This window comes from Numenius arquata, chromosome 2, assembly GCF_964106895.1.
Source record: "Numenius arquata chromosome 2, bNumArq3.hap1.1, whole genome shotgun sequence".
In the NCBI taxonomy this organism is placed as follows: Eukaryota; Metazoa; Chordata; class Aves; order Charadriiformes; family Scolopacidae; genus Numenius; species Numenius arquata.
Window position 1 is genome coordinate 62,761,589 of NC_133577.1, and position 20,612 is coordinate 62,782,200.

Sequence of the window (20,612 nt, forward strand, 5' to 3'; positions counted from 1 at the left end):
CTGGTTAGTTTGTCTAAATGAGGATCATTTTGTCTTCTGATCTACGATAGCTAAATAGTTCTTGGCATGCTACACACATCCTGTTTTCACCCCTAACTAGACTCATCTGAAAACTCTTAAGTTTTTTGGTATCTGAGTTCTTGCTTTAGACTTGTACTAGGTTTTAAAAAAAAAAAATATTCAGAATTATTTTAGGGAGCAATATCTTGCTACTTGAATTTAAGCTTCAGAGCTTCTAGGCTTTGTGCATGTATCACAGTTGCTCTAGAAACAAGCCAGGGAAGTAAACCAAAACTTGACAGCAACATTCCGAGAGTTTTTTTCTGTTTTATTTCTGGAGGTAATCTTGGAATCTATCTTTATCCATACCAGTTATATACTATTGTGCATCTGTTTTGGGATGTAGGACTTCTCATGTACTAAATAGATCTGAAGAGGTAAAATATGAGTAGCTATATGGACAGATGGAAACAAACAGCAGAGCCTATGTCTCAAAAAATGCCATCAGAGGCATTGAGAGCTCTATTTAGAGAAGCAGGCCTGATTTACCATTGCCTTGTAACAAACGTACACATTTGCACAAAATAAATGCAGAATGCTTCTCATTCTTGGTTGGGAGTGTTTTGAAGACGTGTTAGTGATCTTAATGAGCTCTGCAAAATGGAGAAACTGATCCGGGAGATCCTGCAAGCTTCCTTGTGGATAAGGCAGCAGGAGCATTATAAAGCACTTTAAGTTTGTCTCTTCCTAATTTCTTTTGAAGCTGGTGATTGTGTTTGGTTGATATGAGAGAGCACATCATCTGTGCCCCTGCCCCTTATGATGCATTGTAGCTATGACTCAATATCTGGCTGAGAGAAACAGTTCTGGTTTAGGTTGCTTTTGGATTGCTTTTTTTTTTTTTCTTTGCTAATACATTCAACTTTCTTTTAAAACTTGCTTTTCTAACTTAAATGTAGTACCATTACTTATTTTTATAATTAACTTTATCTGAATTTCAACCAAAAATAACAAGAAATGTAACAATGATTAGATATTGTTAACCTTAAAAAAAAATCCTCTATCTCTGCTTGCAGTTTTTCACTTGTTGCCTAATTAAAGTATCAGATTATTTTAACCAAATTATTTTCCTGATCTATTACTTGAATTCTGCTGAAAATGTTAGCTTTCCTGTGTATTTAAGCCTTTATCTTTAAGATATAGATAGAGCTGTGCATACTATATTGGATTCACATAATTTAATAGGTAATATAATTCTGGGGAAAAATTCTGTTCACCCCCAAATGCACTAATTAAATAAACAGGTTGAGTTCCTGAGTGTTGCTAAATTCAGAAGCTGAAATACTGATATGGCTCTTTGATTATTTTTTTTATACTCTTTGATCCTATATGTAATGTCACAAAAGTGACAGGTGCCCTAAGAAATTGTAGTAGTGAAGTGTGGAATTCAAAGCGAGAGTCTTACCAGTTTGCTAATTACAGTGGAGGAGAACAGAAGTATACCTGTAACTTAAGCTGCTCTACTCAGTCGTACCCAAAAAAAGACAAGCATGCCTGGTGCAAACAGAAGAGACATACAAGAGAAGCGACTTTTGAACCACACTGCTGATAAGGAGCAAAATACGTTGCCTGGGAGAAGCAACCATGCTGGAAACCTGTCTCAGTCTGAGAAGAAGCTCCAAGAAGCTATTTGTGTGCTGCTGGTGGAGCTGTGTGAGAGATTCACCTTCTTTGGCATCGTCTGCAACATGATCCTCTTCTGCACCGTCAAACTTGGCTATCGCAACTACCAGGCAGCTATTGTCAACATGTGCTTTGTAGGCACCTCCATGTTGACGCCAGTACTGGTTGGCTGGCTCGCCGAATGCCTTGTGGGGAGGATCAAGCTCGTGTGCATCTGCATGTTTCTACACTTCCTAGGTAGGTGACGCCCTGGTGACTATTTCATGTTCCAGTAATTCTGCTGCCAAAATGCATTATTGAGCATTGTGTTTGAAATCTAACAGTTTTCCCCAAACTTTTGGCCACAGTCTCAAACAGCTGATTACTTAGGTTCTCCTTTGCAAAATGCACTGCAGTAGTTTTGCCTACAAACTTTTGTGAGGCAGTGCTTTGAACAAGACTACACACACTTTGCATGTGCATCTTGTGGATAGTTGGTGCACAAACTTAACTCTTCTAAAGTGGCTTAGCTATTCAGAACATGGATGCTTAACTCTTCAAATTGGTCCCCTTAACAAGCATCTAAGGTGTTTGGGGCAAACATGAGGCTTTAATTGGAAATATAGTATGAGAGAGAGTTTGGAAACTGTTTCCCAGCTGTTGGTAGTAAAATTTTATTGTATGTAAAGGTATATGACTGTTGTATTTGGATAAGAGGGAAAGATATACTTAAGCACATACCAGTATAAAAAAACTTGACTTTAAGTAGAGAGGTTGTATCTTAATACCTGTGTTGAGAACCTGCTTTCTGTTAGCACATTCTGAATCTTCCCCACCTGTTATTCTGGAGAGCTTTTATTTAAAAGCACTGTTCAGACTAAGTATGACCATTCTGTAACAAATTGGTGCATCTCACAGCTGGTGATTATTCTGTCAATTTAAACCAAGCTGATAGAAACACTTTTCACTTGGACCATAAGCAAGTCTGATTTCTGCAATAACCAATCGTTTTATTATTTAGACAGGCAAAAAAAAAAAAAATCAGAGTCACTCCTGAAATGTCCTTGAGCTGATTTCAAAACCGTTGTGCAAGTAGCCTGGAAAAACGATTGCTGTTATGTTCCACTGTTTTTCCCGTGGGCTTCTAGTTTGGAATCTCCTTCTGCCACTTGTCCTTTCAATGCGTAACTTAAAGTAGAAGACTGGTGACACAAACAGAATTTTATGTGTTTGTGTATTATTTTAACCAGAACTGAGGTTTTTTTTGAGATGGATCATTAAACATTCCTGACTTATTAGGTTTTGATGCACAATCATAGTCTTAGTTATGGCGAATGTTGGTGTTATTGACACATCAATATATTTTGAGTTTAGTCTCCAATTGCAACTTGGAGAATCTGTAGCTGATTAAATCTGAAAGACTTGCTTTGCAGACCAGAGGTGGTAAATGCAATTCATGGCACTGCTTCCATAGGTAAAGTTTCTGAAAATCGTGTATTTTCCATGAAGCTGCTGGAGAAAAAAAGAAATTTTTCCATAAACCTTTTGAGAATTTATTTGTTAAATTATGATTTTCATAAAAATTCTGGGGTTTAAAGAAGATGCAGGAAAAAAAAGCTACATTCCACCATGGGGTGGTTTTCTTGATTGATAGGTGGTTCATCAGGTGAAGTTACATATTTTAACCAGTGCCCTCTGGCAAAGTGGAGAGCTACTGCCCTCTATGCAATGCAGAAGGCCAGTGAGAGGAGCTACGGAGTGAGCTCTTCAGTTGATTGAAAAACCTGAATCCTTATGAGGTTTTCAGAGGAAAATTGCATTCTTGGAGGCCCTCAGTGGTCTTGCTTTACTCTGTGTAGTGGCATCCAGAAAGGTTCTGGCTCTCTCCAGAATTAAGACTCTCTCCTTTTTTGCACTCCTCTGTCGTGTGTATTTTTCATGTGTCATTCCAACCTAAGTGCTTAAAAAAAATAATCTTATTCATCAGTCTGATTCTAATCAATTTCAAATTACTATTTTCTTTCCAATTCCAGGCACAGCCCTACTACCTGTTGTGGCATTCCCCTTTGAAGATATTTACATTGACAGACGACATATTCTTCATACACTAACCAAAAGAGAGCAGAAAATAGTATTCTACTTTGCACTACTCACAGCTAGTCTGGGAATAGGAGGCATAAGAGCTATAGTCTGTCCATTAAGTGCATACAACCTTGAGGACTGTGGACCGAAGGAACTTCTTTCTTTTTTCAACTGGTTGGTAACTTAATGTCAGCTCATTATCTGTTGGGGATGATAGAGCGTTGCCTTAAATTCACTACTGATTTACAAGGCAAATTCTACAGATGATGGGTTTCGTGTTTTGTTTTTAACTGCAAAACGCTTAAATTTTTTAAATAGGAGAAGTTTTTTCAGTACTTCTTGGAAACTAACTTTTTTCTTTTGCTAGGAGCAGTAGGTGTTCATCTATTTTGACCTTCTACAGAAATCTTCAGTCAGAATTAGGATAAACTGATTTTCCCAAATGCTCAAAGACTTGACAACCTAGTTGCTGTTAAAACAACATATTCCATGTAGTTTTCTACCTTTAACATGGCTATTCCTTTGGTATATTTTGCTGTTACTCCCTAACTAGCAGTGACAAAATTCAATGATACATTAGAACTTACACCAGAGTAAATTTTTAGCAACGACAGGCAGCAGTGGAGTCTGCTGGTTTGCTGGAACTTGGGATTGCTAGTAGTCTCTACCGGCTAAGCTCAGTGTTAGGGATCTGCCTTGTTTCAGCTCTATTGCTGTGAAGCTGTGGCATCAGATAAACCACTTGACATTTCTGGTTTGGTTTGAATATTTTAAATTTTTTAAGAAAAATTTGAGGAACAATTGCTCATAAAATGGTGCTTAAAAGTCAATATTTTTCATATTAACTATGTCTCTCAGTGTGTCAGATAAGTCGTTTTTGATGAGATGTTTGCCTTTATTTACCACTTCTGTAGCACTATACAGAGTGCTATATGCATTCACCTGTACTTTCTGTTTAAACTCTGGATTGAGGATCAAAGAAGTTGCAGTGGGAACCTCCAAATTCCTGTTTCAAGGCAGGGTGAAATAATCCCTAAACTGCCCCCTTTTCTCTCCTTTCCTTGTACATGCACAGTTATTAAAATCAAAAGTGATAACATTTGCATATTAACAATGCAATGCTGAAGAATCAATGGAGATCTTAGTGAATCAGATCTCTTGTCCTTTGGGGATGGCTTTCCTGACTATTCTTTTTTCCTCCAATTATGTTAATATCAAAGAGTTTTGAATTAAATCCAAACTTCAGTGAATAAGGTAGCTTTACCAAAGGTGGATGAGACTGTTTAGTTCCTTAGAGCAGATTCTGCCTCCTTGACCTGCCCATAGGAGAGAAGAAGAAGAAAAAAAACCCTTCCTTTTTACTCTATTCTGAGTTTTAATCCTTAATTAGCAACATCATTTTGATTAAATAAGACTCTGGGGGATTAAGATTGGAGAGCAATCAGTTGTTCTGAAAGATAGCTCTGGAGAATTTATTGTACTGTGGTCTTAGCCATTCAGAATTGTGTTTAATCAAAGTGACATTTCTCAGTGTTGATTACAAAGGAGATATAATACGAATAAAGAGTTCCTTGGGGGAATCCAAATGGGTCAGTTCTTGGAACTTTGGAAATATCAAGAAAGGCACATGTGCGATTAAAAGAAAAAAAGATTAATTTTTGCAATGGCATCCAAGGAGGGGCTGTTTGATTGCAATCTCAAGACCTAAAAAATGGGGGTTTCATTCTCAGCATTCTTAGTCTTGTTAAAACTTCTCAGAACATAATCACTTTTTCTCAGTAGGCTGTTTTCTCTTGGTAGGTACTTGTGACAGAATTGAAATTTAAAATAATGTAAAATGAGATGGTTGCATAATCCTGGTGAGTTTGAGTCTGTGATCTTAGCCAAGTTCTACTTAAACAAGCAGAATTATTGGGTTAAAGATTGGGTTAAAACACTGTAATTATCTGTTGTCTAATTCAATCTTCGAAGAAGGTTGCTTTGCACATCTAGGGCCTTGTTGTAATGCCTAGTATGAACTATGACTCGGACCTTTTAAGTGACTAGAACACACCAATGCCAAGTGAAGAAGGGACTTGGATTCTGTAGGACTAAGTTTCCCAAAGGACTTCTGCTTTTCTAAGGTTGAGGTTGTGAACTGGAACTATTTTTGCAGCAGAAGTAAATTCTGTATGTGCAGGCAGAGAACGAGAGTAAAAAGTACAATCTGGACTAGGGATGAGACTTCAGTGTGGTGTCTTGTCTTACTGTTCGTTTATCTGCTTTCCTTCCTTCCTGTCTTATGTCTCCTCCGAATAATTTTTCTTTCCATGTTCTGCAGATAGGTTTCTGTTGTTATCCTGGACGCTCTCTGGCTTTTAAAAATGTTTTTCTACCCCTGTGAGATTTTCTTTTCTGCCTTGTCTTTGCAGAGAACTCCATAGTGATTCTTAAAAAAGTTAACTCCTCCTACAAAGCTGTAGTACATAAAAATACATAGCTTGGATACTGTTCCATACATGGACTATCTGGGTCTGAGTTTGGATAAATCAAAACTTGAATTGCAAGAGCTACACATGCTTAAAAAATAAAAGCAAATAATATATTGTGACAGGAAATCTATTGAGTCTTCAAAATTAATCCAAAAAGTCACAAAAGGTCCATTTCATAACATTTTCATATATCTTACTTGATCTCAGATTGTTTCATTCAGCAGGTTCATCTCAATTGTTGCATTCACTAAAAACTTTTTGAATACTGTATGAACATAAACAATACTGTTAAATAAGAAGTCACATGGATGTTACTACTATGGAAGTTATCACAATTAATGTATTTCTGTAAGAAGTTATAATAAGATTATTAGGTTTTTATGAGTTTGCCACAATAGCATTTAGACTTCTAATCTGGACTGCGTTCTTGAGATGAACCTCCCAAGTTGGCATTTGCCTCTCAATCTGAGGAGACCTCAGAGTACTGAAGCTCCAGGAAGGAAATGTTCCCTGCAAAGTTGGGCATGATAATTTGGTTTGACATATTTAACTAATTCAGCTATACCCTACTGGGATCTCTGAGACACTTTACATAATGCAAGTCCAAATATTAGACAAATATATTTGCTCTGGTATATGAGGGCCAGTAAGACGTGTTTCTGTTTGTGTAGGTTCTGATCTGCTGCTGTCAGTATGATATAAGCAAATCCCAAAATTCTGATGTGTGCGTTAAGGTTAGTTTATCTTTCTTGCTTGGTCCATAGGGATTGGTAAAACATTGGGTTTTTTTCTTCTCATTTCTGTGAGAGGACAGGAGCTTTACATTTCAGTCATACAGTACTTTGCTATATGGTGGTAAAAAACTAAAGCACTCTCCTGTACTCAAGGGTTTTCTTTGGAGGTTCTACTTCCAGTGAAACAGCCATACAGTCCTGAAGAGTGTCAGGATTTCAGGTAGCTCAGACACGCTTCTTTATCTAAAGTTTGGAAAGCAGCCCCTGAAACATCGAGCTTAAAAATTGTCAGTTAGGAATTGTTTCAAAACTTCTGCACCAGTTCCAACTGACCCAGTTGTGTAACTATTTTTCTTTTCTTAAAAGCTTTAGTTGAACAGAGATCAACAGGTGTATATACAAAATCCCTCCAACTATACCATTGTCACAGAATAATCTAATTCCAAAGTGCCTAGAGACTACTTTCAGTGGAGGAGAACAGTTAATTGATTTGGAACTTCAGACACGTTTTGGTGTGACTTCAGAGAAATGCATGAAGCAGGAGAGTTCACTGCTGTGCCTGTCCTTGCTGGCTCCAGGAGACCTGATGATGCTGCATGGCTCTCGGCAGCAGTTAAGTTTGCCCTGGTGGAGTACGTCATTTTTCTTCTGCCACTTGCCCTGGGTCCTGTGAGGCAAGCCCCATAAACACGTTCCCATGCCTACTGCCGCTCTGCCCTGTGGTCATCTCCCATCTCCACCCTTAGCACGGTGAAAGAGTGTTGTTTTTGTAACTGAATAGACCTGAGCAGTGTTACCAACGTCTGTGTTTCTGACATCATGATGTTTTTACTTTCTTGGCACTAGCTAGATGTGATGTAATGGGCAATGTCAGAGCAAGTGGAAGGAGCACAGCAGGCACTTCAATGTTGTAACTTGCAGTATGGCTATGGTTTGTCTTGGCCATTATGGCAGGTGACCTAGTAGTCATCTTAAATGAATGAAATGGGGCTGATGAAGTCTCCTAGGTGTCAAGAGAGACTTGCAATTGCCCTTCTAGAATTTTCAGCTCAAAAAATTTTGCTGTGATTGCTGATATAGGGAGCTGCAATGGCTACTGATACCTCACTCCTGCCCTACCCACTCATTTGCAACTGAGGAGGGATCAGGCTGGAAAGCTTGGGAGTTGGGTTGTTAAGGAGTAGCTGGTTTTCTATAACATTTTAAGATTTTTTTCTTTTAATGTTGAGAATGTAATTCTAGACTAGTTAGGAGAAACAACTACTGAAGTCCGATAGCATACATGAGGCAGAAGTGACACAAGACAAGAAAACAAGCTTTGCTTCCTCAAGCAATATGTATTAAGCTATGTACCTGTGTGTTGATCACCTTTGAGTGAAACCATTTCACTGAGGTTCCAGCAAAGGTGAAAGAGTCTCCTCTTGCAGTTGCTTACAAAATGCGATCTGTGACATATTGAGGTAGTACTACTACAGTATTGATCCTTCTGTGTTTAAAATACAGTTGTCTTTAAAGCCAACTTGGAACTTTAAAGTTTAGTCAAACTTAAAATTCTTAACTTTAAATTTCAAAGGCTATGTCTACAAGCCAGACTCAAATCTGAAGCAGAAGTTGCTGAATGACTGACTCTGACTCTTCAAAGGAAGTATCATACTGATCCAGACAGTCAGTATTTTTGGAAACTGACTTCACCAAAGCAGGTCCTCACTAAATCTGATCTCTCTACGCTGAGATGCAGAATATTGGAGCCTGCTCTGTAGCCTCAAACCTTTGTTTTATGTGAGAGTTGTGTTTTAAGGGAAACCTTGGTTAAATATCTGCTGAAAGCAAAAAGACAACACAAGTGGCCTGAGGAACAGTGTAAGGGGAGCACCTCAGAATTTAAAAAGAGTTAGAGCATTAGAATTGAAATGTGTAATTATGAGTGGTAGAGTAAAAATTGGTCAGTCATGTTGTGAGAAGAGGGCTATGCAACAGAAGAATGAGCATTAACTTTTATATTTCACTTTCATGAATACTTATACAGGTAACTACTTGAAAAAGCTGGATTTTAGATCTACTGATGTAATGTTTTACGTAAGTCAGAATCCAATGAAAAAAGTGTGGTGACAATATACTCCTAACTGAGCAGATATAAACTCATTTGCTAGGATAAAGAAAACAAGTAGTTATCCTTTTGCATCCTATCAGGGAAATGCATTTTATTTTTTTGGTTGCTTTTTGCTACCCTTATAATTCCTTAAAGCATATTTAATGTGCTATTGTCAGGGTTTCCAAACTGTGGTAGGCCTATCGCTGGTGATACACCATCTGCTTCCAAGAGTATGTGATCTTCATTTGAATGTCTTCTGTGCATAGGAGGGGCTCAGCACTTACTTGGGAAGCACTTCTACTGCCAAAGGCAGTCTTGGAGCAAATTATGTCGGGGAACCTCCTTATCAAGATATTTCCAGAAGACAATAAAATTTCAAGCTGAGACTTGCAACTAATGGAAAAGCCATCCCTTCTGATAAATCAAATTCTAATACTTCTTAAACAAGGGACGTTGGCATTAAGACATTTCTTTCTTAAGCTTAAAATATATGATTTGATGATATTGCATACACAAAGCTTATGTTTTCAGGTATTAAATGTGTAAATAGTAAATGTTGATGTATTAGTCTGATCCAGAAGAATATTTCCAGTACTAGACTGACAATTTTTTCAGCTCTATGGCCTTAGTACAGTTATGTTAATCATGTACCTCTTGGAGCTGAGTCATCCGAGTGAAATTTGATGTTAATTGCTGTTTCAACATGTGCATTGTACTGATGCTGTCCATGCTTACTATACTTACCGTGCCTTTAATGTAATGGTTTAATTTTCTGTTAAAGCCTTATATTATTCAGCTTTTCCATTCTTCTCTCTCTTTTCTGTGTGTACTAGGTTTTATTGGCTGATTAACTTGAATTCAGCAGTTGTCTTTGTCAGCATTTCTTATATCCAGCAGTCTGTGGCCAGGAACCTTGGTTTTCTTATCCCATTTGTGTCTGTGCTTATGGCTATGATCACAATTCACATGGTGCGTGGTGAGATGATTTACAAACCCAAAACAGGTAAGAGTCACCTATATCTTAGGAAATATCTTTAGAGATCATTTTCAGAAGAAGAGATCAACTTGCATATCTAAGTGAGTTCTTCCACAACACTGCCCTGTTTGGTTGGAGATACTTGGGCTTAGCTCTACAAGGTTTGTGTGTAAGAGACAACATCCATCCTCTTTAAAGATAGACCTGGAGATTCTGGATAGCCTGAAAAAGTGGAAAGCAGTCTCTGGTAAACTTATGTACCTTTTCTGTCATGTCAAGATATGTCAAAGCATTTGCCTGTGCAGGAAGGGGTATCATATGCATGCTGCTGGTGGACTTTATTTTGCCATGTTTGTTTCAATCTATGTCCAACAAGTTTTGATCAGTTGAAGCAAAGTTCATGCCTATGCTAAGGCACCAAGCACACTTGTGTCTTCTCCCTTAAGTGTGCTCCTTTGCTTCACCTGAACGCACACTGAGTAGCCAAACAGTGTGGTTGGTAAGCTAAACAGGAATGTGCACTAGTAGCAAAGTTGTTCTGGAATGCCTTTATCTTGCCATGTCTGATGCTTATTGTTATTTCAAAGTGCTTGCTTATACAACATGAAGTGTTTTTACACATTTGAAAATCACTAGAAATACTGAATAGCTCTAGATAGTTTATAACAGAAGTTCTTACACTTCTGTGGCCTCACTAGTTAGTACCTGAGATCTCCATAATCCTTTGATGGCAACTACCCCTCTCCATTGACCAAGCACAGAAATGTAAGTGGAGCCTAGGTGACTTGAATAAGGCTGTAAATGCCCAAACCTAGCTATTCTATTTCCAATAGAAGCCAGAAACTGAAAGCAAGTTGTCATTTCAGTCTTCATGTTAAATATAATCTAAGCAAAAATATATTAGCAGTGAGGGAATGAATGTATAAATCAAGTGCCTGGGAATATCATAGTGAGGATGTCACTAGAGAGGTTTATTCAAAAAGAATAGAGCCAAAGAAACACGTCCCCTCCACAACACTCAAAAATGTCTTGATAATATGCAACGGAGCATCAAATTAACCAGCTTCTTATGGAGAAGGGGGCTCACTACAGGTTTTACAACCTGAGATGGTAAAAAGATTCCTTAGTATCCAGCCCTGAGCTGGGCTATTTCCTATAGATTAAATTTGTAGTTTATAATCTGACTAGTTTAATTCTACAAAGTGGTATAACATAAATTTATAGATTATATCTGTCTTGGCCATCAACAAAACTAGCACTTTTTTGTATCAAGTGTTTTTTCCCTGTCTTTGGAGAATGCTGATCTAAACATTGATATCTGCAAATTTTTTTTATCTCCTTAGTCAAAATAAAAGATAATATACTTTGTACCTTCCAGTGAGATGATGAAGTTGGAAAATCTTCAGAACAATAATTCAAATCCATAGATGATCTTAAATGATTTTTATATATGCTGCCTTTTTTATTTTAAGGTAACTCTTCAAATATGGATCATGCATTCAATTATGTTTAGCTGTCAAGCATGGACTTCATTTGCATTTCTTCCCACTGCTATAATTTTGAGGACTGGCAGGTGACCAAAGATGAGGAAAAAATGTGTATCTACCATCTAGGGTGCAATGTAGGCTTTTTATTGTAATTAAGTATCATAGATATTCATTATTAGATCAAGGTCAAAGTAGCAGAACATTGGAGCTAAGGACTGAATATAAAGGAGAAGGTAAATCATTTTCTGAAAGTTGCAATTTAATATCTATATGGATAGATTTTTTAATATTTTTTTTAAGAAAACATTAGAAATACAAGTATAGAGTATATGCTGTTGATCTACACAGTGTGCACTGATATAAATGTTTCTTTTAAACATGTCTCTTACATCTGATCAGATTTATAATCTGAAGAATTCACCACTGGTTCTCTGGGTTTTATTTGTTTTCTTTTAAAGAAGGGATGAGATACTTTAACTACATCATTGGCAAAATCCTTCTGATATTGATTAGGTCTATGTATCATTCAAGTTGCTTTTTGAACTATAACTTCAAGCAGCTTTATCTTCCTAGTTTACTAGATCTTATAATCTGCTGGAATTCCATGCTGAGAAACACAGCTAAATAATGTGTATGTCTGGTTTTGCTTCATACAAAATGATGTTTCCTAGGTAGTTGACTGAAATTAAAATACAGAGGGCCTTAGCTGATCCGTTAGGAAAGGCAGGGAAATGTCAGGATTTGTTGTCTATCTTAATCTTTGCTTTCTTACTCTTATGGAAAAAAGAGTCTGGCCAACATCTTCCGTTCTGATGGAGAGGAGATGGCCATGACCATCTTGCAAACTATGTCAGATAAACCAGTTCACAGCCATGTTGTTGCTTTGTTGACCTGTCTGCCGGCCTTGTCGTAGGGCACCCTGTGCATCTTTTGATTTTTGACACTGACTGGGTTCAAACCCTTGTAAAGCAGTAGCATCACATGACTGCTTTTCATTCCTCTTTTGTGTATGTCCAGCCTCTAGTATAGGGCAAAGCAAAAGATTATCTCTTTCCTGCGTAGAACATGTAATTACTAGCTCTGCCAATGAGTTGAGCTCAATGACTTTTGTGCTACCTTTTTTTTTTTTGACATATGAAAATAACTACTCTGACAAGAGCCCCAGCTCTCACTTGTTTTCTGGTTATCTTCTTAGTCAAGCTGCTCTGGAAGTCTGCAGATTTTAATTTCAGTCTTAAGATTTAGTCTTGAAATAGTCTAGATCCTAAACTTAAAAATCACTTCCAATGAGTGGTAAGAATAGTTGCCTAATATAGTCATACAGAACAATAAAAAACTGTACCAACTGTCTGTGTTTGCAAGCTTGGATATATTATTTCAGATTTTAGTCAATAGTGTCAATAGTCTAAAGGTTAATGCTAAATAGCCAGAGAGTTTTAATGTTAGTCATCTACTAAAATGTCCTTTCTTAGTACTCTAGAGCAAGTGCTTCCCATAAACGTTAATGAATATTTCTGGAAAATAATTTCCATACCAGAGATCCGTTTTCCCTCTGCAATCTTAGTTATCCTTAGTTTTTGGAAAGTGTTTGTTTATAGATACCCAAGTATTGATAGCTCTATTGTAGAGTTTCCATGCTCTCAGAAAAGCAGAGAAGTACTATAACCCCTATATGCATGGATGGCAACTCACCGAAGGTAAATGAATCTGCATTATTCCCAAGCCTGAAGCTAACAGTTTTGTCCTCGTTCTACTTTCATTTCCTCTGAGTCTGAGGAGCAAGTTAGCAATTCCTGAACCTAGTAACCAGTGAGCAAGTTTTAATATGCCAAATACTAGATTGGAAACTTCTTCTCTGCCACAGCATGCTACTTGGAAGTCCTGAGATAATATTTCTGGCTTTGAAATGCATCCATGATGGTTCTCTTATCTCATCAGCCCTCTTTTGAGCTCCCTTTCCTACCCTTCCCTTGCTGCTGGGCTTCAGCAGATATGCAATATTTCAGTACTGTCTTGAATTGAAAACTAACCTCATTCAATCAATAGAAAGTGAAAGCAAAGGGAAGTAATACTTTACCTGCTCAACCACAGCAACAAATAGTTGTGGTGTGTTAAATAACTGGTAGCAAAAGGCACTTTTCTATGTGGATGTTGGGCTGGATTGCTTCTGTAACAATTAAGTTGTGAACCAACTAGCTTTCAAAAAGGAATGTTTTGGAACAAAGCCAGACTGTTATTGCCTTCCCCCCCCCCCCTCAAAAAGATGTAAAGGTGAATATATCAGGTTGTATTTTCCCTCCCAACGTGTTTTGTCTTGTTTATTTTGGCAGCAAATATAATCATACCAATGTCTAATGTCTCTGTTTGCAGACAGTTCCCTGCTGACGACTTTTGGGGTAATTGCTAGTGCACTGAAAACATGTTGTGTGCGATATCGTTACTTTAGCGGAGGCATGACAAACTGGCTAGATCATGCCAAGGAAAACTATGGTGGTCAGTACAGTGAGACTCAGGTGGAAAGTACAAAGTCGCTTGCCAGGCTCTTCCCGTTGTTTGCTTTCCAAATTCTATACAGAGCGTGTATTATGCAGGTGAGTACACACTTTTAAACAAAAACTCTTGAAATATACTGTGACATATGTTTACTACTATGCCTCTAACCATGTTTTTTTTAACTGTTGCTTTACCAGTGGAGCAACCTTGCAGAGTAGTTCTAATTATCTGGGAATATACCTTGCTATTTCCTCTCTTCTCATCAAATAAGTAAAATTGACTTCTTCAAGACTCATTAAGGAGCTTGTGTGGCTGCTCGCTACTCATTTCCCTGAACACTTACTGGCTGAAACATCTAGTGCTAGAGTCCTGTGCACCTTACACTGCCATATTACAGTTATCAGAGACTCAGGCTCACCATTCTTCTGAAAAAAAAAAAGTAATTTTCCCATTTCTTAAATGTTCACTCGCTTTTTGGGAGAGGTAGAAAATCTTTATTTGTGCTTTTGGTTGCATATTTCTCCTGCTGTTCTGATGGGATTATGTGGCTGGTGTACACTGGAAATGGGTGTGTTTCCATTTGTGGAAAGAAGCAATCTTTTCACAGCCTCTCTATCAGGCTATGTGGCTCTTTCCACTTCTGAGTGCATGCATGTTATATAAATGTAAATCTGTCAAGAAGCTACTTAAGCTGACATGATTCCTTCAGATTCATTTCTGTCCGGATGATCCTGGCTAAGCAGGAGTTTGCGGTAGCTTACCCTTTGGCAACTAGAATAGCAAATATATGAGCTGGCTCAGAAATTCATTTTTACTTGTTGGTGTTAAAATGCTGCTTAAAGAAATTCTTAGAAATATGTAGCATACACTGCTTTATTGACACTCCCTCTTGCCATCATCCTACATTCCCATCTGTCTGCCTTATTCTTTCTCCTCTTCCTCTCTGCATCACCCAAAAGCACAAAAATCCCAAGCAAAGAAACAAAAATAAACAAACCCAAACCAACAAACTCACGCAAATGGCCAAGGCTATGACCAGATGAAAATGAACCAGATATCATTAATTGGAGTTGTAATAATCAGGTATATATCTAGAAAAGATAAAAGTATTTTAACTGCTGAAAGAGATGACTTTTATTCCTTTAGCAGAAGTTCCAGTAAGTTTAAGGCTTTTTCTTAGACTAGGTGGTGGATCAGTATCTTTTTTTGTAAAGATTAATAGGGTTTTCTCCATATTAAGTTAACAGCTTTCAGTGCCTGTGATTCATGTTGATGATATTTTAATTCCTATTAACAAGTCAATTTTGATTTGCAATAGGCAGTGGACAGAAGGAACCAACAAAACTTGGCTCAGTTTTGATCTTTCATAGCTCTGTTGCCATTTATTCACCCTTTTACTATTTATGTCATCTTTTGGAGGTGGAATAGAGGTGAAAAATATTTTTGAGGGCTAGCATTTGAGTAATTCTTTAGCACTGAACAGACTCCCAGTGAGTAGGGTTGACTGTAACCATTCATGAGAAACCCTACATGAGCTCAGTTACTAACCATACAATAATTTTCAGACAGCTATAAAGCTGTAATATTCTACCTGGATTTGGCATTGCCAGTCATGTTGAAGAGCCTTGCAGAATGTTGGAGGAATCCAGAACTCTCTCTGAAGACAGAGGTAGAGTAAAGAAAACAGATCTACATCCAGCTCTGTCATGACTTCACTCTGAATTGCTCAAATTACCGCTCTTTCTTCTTCCCATCAATCTGTAAATTGGAGTAGATTATAACTCCCTGCTGCACGTGAAATTGCAATGCTTACTTAATCGAGCTTCCTCAAAAAACCCTGAAAAAACTGTTGGTAGAAGCCATTCTGATTTATTTTTTTTCCAATAAACTCAACAGATCTTCTGTAGGGCCTCACACAAGCAGGAGGAGTTATTTGCTCTTGAAGTGAGAGACAGTCTTACAAATTTACTTAATTTCATACCCTGATAACTGCCATTGGTGGGTTCCTCATTTGATTATTCATTTTTCTCTGTTTTCATTTCCCAGAAGTAAAAGGAAATCCTCTATATAGCTGTTACGAATGTCAGTTACATTAGGCTGGTTCTAAGGCTCGGGCCAAATCTTCATTCCCTGTAGTTCTTAAAGCCATGGGCTGGCAAGAGTGTCTTAAAAATTACTCCCACCTTGAGCACACAATCAGAAGTTCAAAATAACTCTGCATCTTGCTATTCTAAAATACTGTTCTGTTAAACAGTGTCTATGAGAAGTGACTAAAGTATTGGGCAGAACGGTTTAGTATGTTGGCTGGTAGCTCTAACGGGGTGATCAAATAAACTCATGGACTGCTGCTTAGATATATTAAATCCAGGAGCACAAGAAACAGAAGGAAAATGTTGTATTCTGGCAGAGGATTAGAATGTTGCTATTTGAAGGGCTTTCATCGTGAATGAGTATTCCTTTTGGTCAGCAGGTATTTGGTTTACTGTGACCTCTCCAGAAGGAAAAGAGTTAGTAAATTTTCCAAATATAGTAAAAACCTTATCCATGAAAGGTACCTGGTGTACTAATGGAGAGGGGTCTTATTCTTCAATACAGATTCCTTCAGGATACTATCTCCAAACTATGAATTCCAACTTGCACTTCAGTGGATTTGTCTTGCCAGTTGCAGCAATGAACGTGATAAGCATCGTGCCACTACTGATTCTTGTTCCTATCTTGGAATGCATTAACTCGTATCTGTTTAGTTCCAAGGACACTGGACATTCTCCAACAATTTACATTGGTATGTGTAAAAGTACATCTTGTTTATACAGTTTTTATATATATTCTGTTTTTGAAAGAGAAACCACAGTGGGTGATAGAAGATCCTATACAATTATTTCTGACTATAAATACTAAAATAGACTTGTTTTGGGATGACTCCTGAGGTGAATGTTTCAAATGAATTGTGGAAAAGAGAGTCTTGAAACAATATAGTAGATGTAAAGAAAAAATGGATAGCTTTTGTTTAGGATGGAGATTGAGGCTCTTCTGAAAAAAAATTTTGAGAGACACTCATTAATAACTTGGAATCATCCTAAGGAATTGGTGAGAGAAACCATACTAACCTTTCAAACTTTAGACTTACTCTGACTTGATTCTCTTCTATATTGTTGTTTATTGATGAACTTTTGGAAAGTTAATTTACTTCAGAAGTTCTCTTTTGGGGGATGGGAGAGTCCTTCAATTGCTCTCTGATACTGGAGAGATGTTCTGTTGCTCAAAATCATAAGTTTGGGTTTAAATAATTAGGTTATGAATAAAGGCTTTGTTTTCTTACATTTTTATGCTATAGCTGCACCAACATTCTGATTGCAGCTCATAAGAGCGAAATTGTATTATCACTAGTATAGTTCTTCTCAGTTTCACTTGGGCTGAAATAAAAGTATCTTGTTTAATTCTGTGTCTGCAATAGGTGTTTTTAGGACTGGTGAGCAAAAGAAAACATGCAGACAGCTATGTAAAACAAATGTATGTGTATCACTGGATTGCTGTTCCCATTGAACAGGCTGAACGTTTCACAGGTGGAAGGTTACTTGGAGAGGTACAGCGTTCCTCTCCAGCATTAAAATTCGTTTGAGTATCCAGTATGGGATAAATGTCAAGGTGCTTAGTGGTTTTATTTATTATAATCCTAAACTGAAACATACCTTGTTGTACACTCAAAGTAAAGAGGAGTCTGCAGAGATGAAGTATGATCTCTTTCTCGTAGATGTGGTACAAGAAGTCTCTGTTGTGAATCCCGATGTTTTCAACAGTAAGTGTTGTAAACACAGGCTTGCAGATCGGCGCTCATTTTGGAGAAATTTATAGCCTGAAAGTAATGATGGCTTTAGTAGGGGTTGGGCCTTCTTCCATTTTGGTGTGTGTTTTTGTTTGGCTTTTTTTTTTCATCACCCACTCTGCCCCCCAACCCTCTTATGTACTACAACCTGGAGGAATCCTCTGCAACCTTCTGATATCAGTTACATCTAGTACCACCAGAAAAGCAGCTTCCATTTTTGTATGCACTTAAAACTATTCCCTTTCGTAGATACTATCATTAAACTTCCTACAGTTTTTATCTTCCAGCCTGAATTACAAACCTCAGACAAAAATATTTATAAACGACTATTTTCTCAGTGTGCTACTATTAATTCAGTGCCCCATGGCAAGCAGCACAGTGAGTACTGACACACACAGAGGTATTAATCTGACTAAATTAGCCTAATTAAGAGTGTTATTAAGTTTTCTACAAACCAGATGCATATAACGCAGCAGGTTGCAATTACCCTAGTTTTTAAAATAACATCTGCATTAAAACACAAAAAGCACATTCAGGTAATGATTTTGCTTAAAACCATGGAAATTTCAAGTTAGTATTAATGTTCTATCCTGTTATATTCAACAGCAGTAGAATATATGCAGTGGTTTGTTCTTAATAGCTTCATTTATTAAAATAGCCTCCTGTTAGGGGTGATAAATTACCTGAGGCATAAAAATACCTGTGAGTACAGGCGATGGCTTTAGATATCCAAGTATATGACTGCACCTGCAAGTATGGTAGACCTCTAAGTGCCAATATGTTTGCCAACAGTTAATTAGGTTCCAAATTATTTTCAGGAACAAAATTGAAAGCATAAATAGACTGTTGGTGTTAAGCCAGCCTATAACTATATTTTAATTCAAGTCTTGTAAGAGGAAGAAATTTAAATAGGTTTCTGGAAATTTTCAGTACGTTAAGAATAACAGTTTTAAAGGATGAACAGTATAGGCAGTGTTGAACTGAAAGATCTGATTGCAATTTTCATGTAGATCCTTATTACAGAGCAATCTATGTTACTTTCTCTATAGTTGTTTGTTTATTTGTAAATTAGGTATTATCTAAAAAACATTAAAATCTTAAAGTCATTTTAGATTGTGTCCCAAATATATTGAGTATCTGGACCTCTTTATGAAAAATATGAGTATTTGGTGATCTTAGAGGTTTTCCAGTTTCATAATTGTTTTGGTTTGTGGTTTTGTTTGGTTGGGGTTTTAATATATTTTATGCTACTTGATTTAGTCAATAGTGTAGAAAATTCAGCAGAGAACTGAAGGTGTGCATCTGTAGTTGTCTGTCAGCTGCAGGCAAGAGGCTCTAGCTGAAGTATCTGAGCAACAGAAGTTCTTTCTCTAATATTCTTAAGAAATTTCAGTACAATCAGACCATTAAGTCTTGAATTTACTCCATGCTAGCGTCATATGCTCCATCCTAGGGTCATATGCGGAACAACTCTCTGTACAGTACACAAAAGCAAGCCTCCAGTCCAATGTCTGTTTCAAGTGATTTAGGAGTTGATGATGACTGTTTCTCCCTGAAAGATGCTCTAGTTTGAATGGGTATTAATTTCAAGGAAGCTTTTTGACCTGTTTTATGCAGGATATGATATCAGGTAATCGCAAAGGTCCAATACAACCTTAGTCTCTAGATAATATAAATAACCTTGTCCTATAATCAGCCCCAAGTGGTCCTAAAACAGCTTGTTCTCCTGTAAAATCAAAGCCTCAGATGGTCACTCCAATCTGCTTGTTTTAAAGAGGACTAAATGGAGAAGAGGTAGGAGGAAAACCAAGTCTCCAAGGCTCTCAGTTTCTTTCTCCCACATAATGTCTTAAAAGAAATATTGCAATTGCTGGGCATTCAGAGGTTACTTTTTCTGAAATATTTTGGCTTTTAGTAAGGAAAATGCTTAAAATATAGCACTGTGTAGTAATATTGAACTGCTTGAGGTTTCTTTAGTACTAACATAATTTTTCACAATGAGAACTCTCGCTTTGGTAGATTACAAGAAGCTCCTTGAGGGCTTTATATCTGGCCTTGATGAGGTGCATTGGCTAGAAAATACTGTTGAATTCCTTCCCATCATCCATTTTCAAGCAATAATTCATTGATGCTCTTATTAAGCACTAGAGGGGCCTTAACATCAAAACAACTTCCAAGCCTCAGGTTAGTCAGGGGGGAGGGTATTTAAAGTTGTGAAAACGCAGGAAAACCGTGCTGGTGGAAGGGCGTGAGAGATGCTGCTGAGATGCATGAAGACGCAAGAAACGTAGATGCATGCAAAAATATAATAAGGCTAAGGCTACTTAGCTTTATGAGTTTTCTGCCTCTCCTGCCCTGACACCCAAAGAGACAAACTTTATATATGTTATAAATATAATATGAAACAAAAGCCTTTGACTGTTGATGTCAAATCTAGTAAGTGCAACAATTTCCAGTCATGAAGTGAGAAGAGGCTTTGTAAGATGTAGTCCAGGTATTTGAGCCAAAGCTGTCAAAAGAAACATAATTCTCACACCTGTAGTTACATTATAGCTTAGAAATGCTGAGGAATCACAGACTTAGTCAAAATCAATGGGAGCTCAAAACAGCGGAAGTATAAATGTTTCAAGTTCAGGGGACTTGCTTGAAAACTTTGCATTCTTTGTGTTTTTCTGTTCCGAGAGGCTACAACCATTTCATTCTGTCAACATCAAGAAATATAAAATACATTTAAATAGTATCCTCTATGTGATGTATGGTGAAGTCTGTGGTATTTAAAAATACATCTGAGT

At 37.3% G+C, this 20,612-nt stretch overlaps 1 protein-coding gene across 1 annotated transcript in view; it reads left to right on the plus strand.

Moving 5' to 3' along the window:
* The first annotated feature begins 1,550 nt into the window (after positions 1 to 1,550).
* The window catches only part of SLC15A5 (solute carrier family 15 member 5), a 34,275-nt gene continuing 15,213 nt past the window's right edge, over positions 1,551 to 20,612 (plus strand). The window contains exons 1-5 of the mRNA XM_074144317.1: positions 1,551 to 1,920; positions 3,696 to 3,918; positions 9,875 to 10,044; positions 13,875 to 14,095; positions 16,593 to 16,779. Coding sequence (XP_074000418.1) covers positions 1,551 to 1,920; positions 3,696 to 3,918; positions 9,875 to 10,044; positions 13,875 to 14,095; positions 16,593 to 16,779 — 1,171 coding nt within the window. The remainder of the gene's footprint in view (positions 1,921 to 3,695; positions 3,919 to 9,874; positions 10,045 to 13,874; positions 14,096 to 16,592; positions 16,780 to 20,612) is intronic.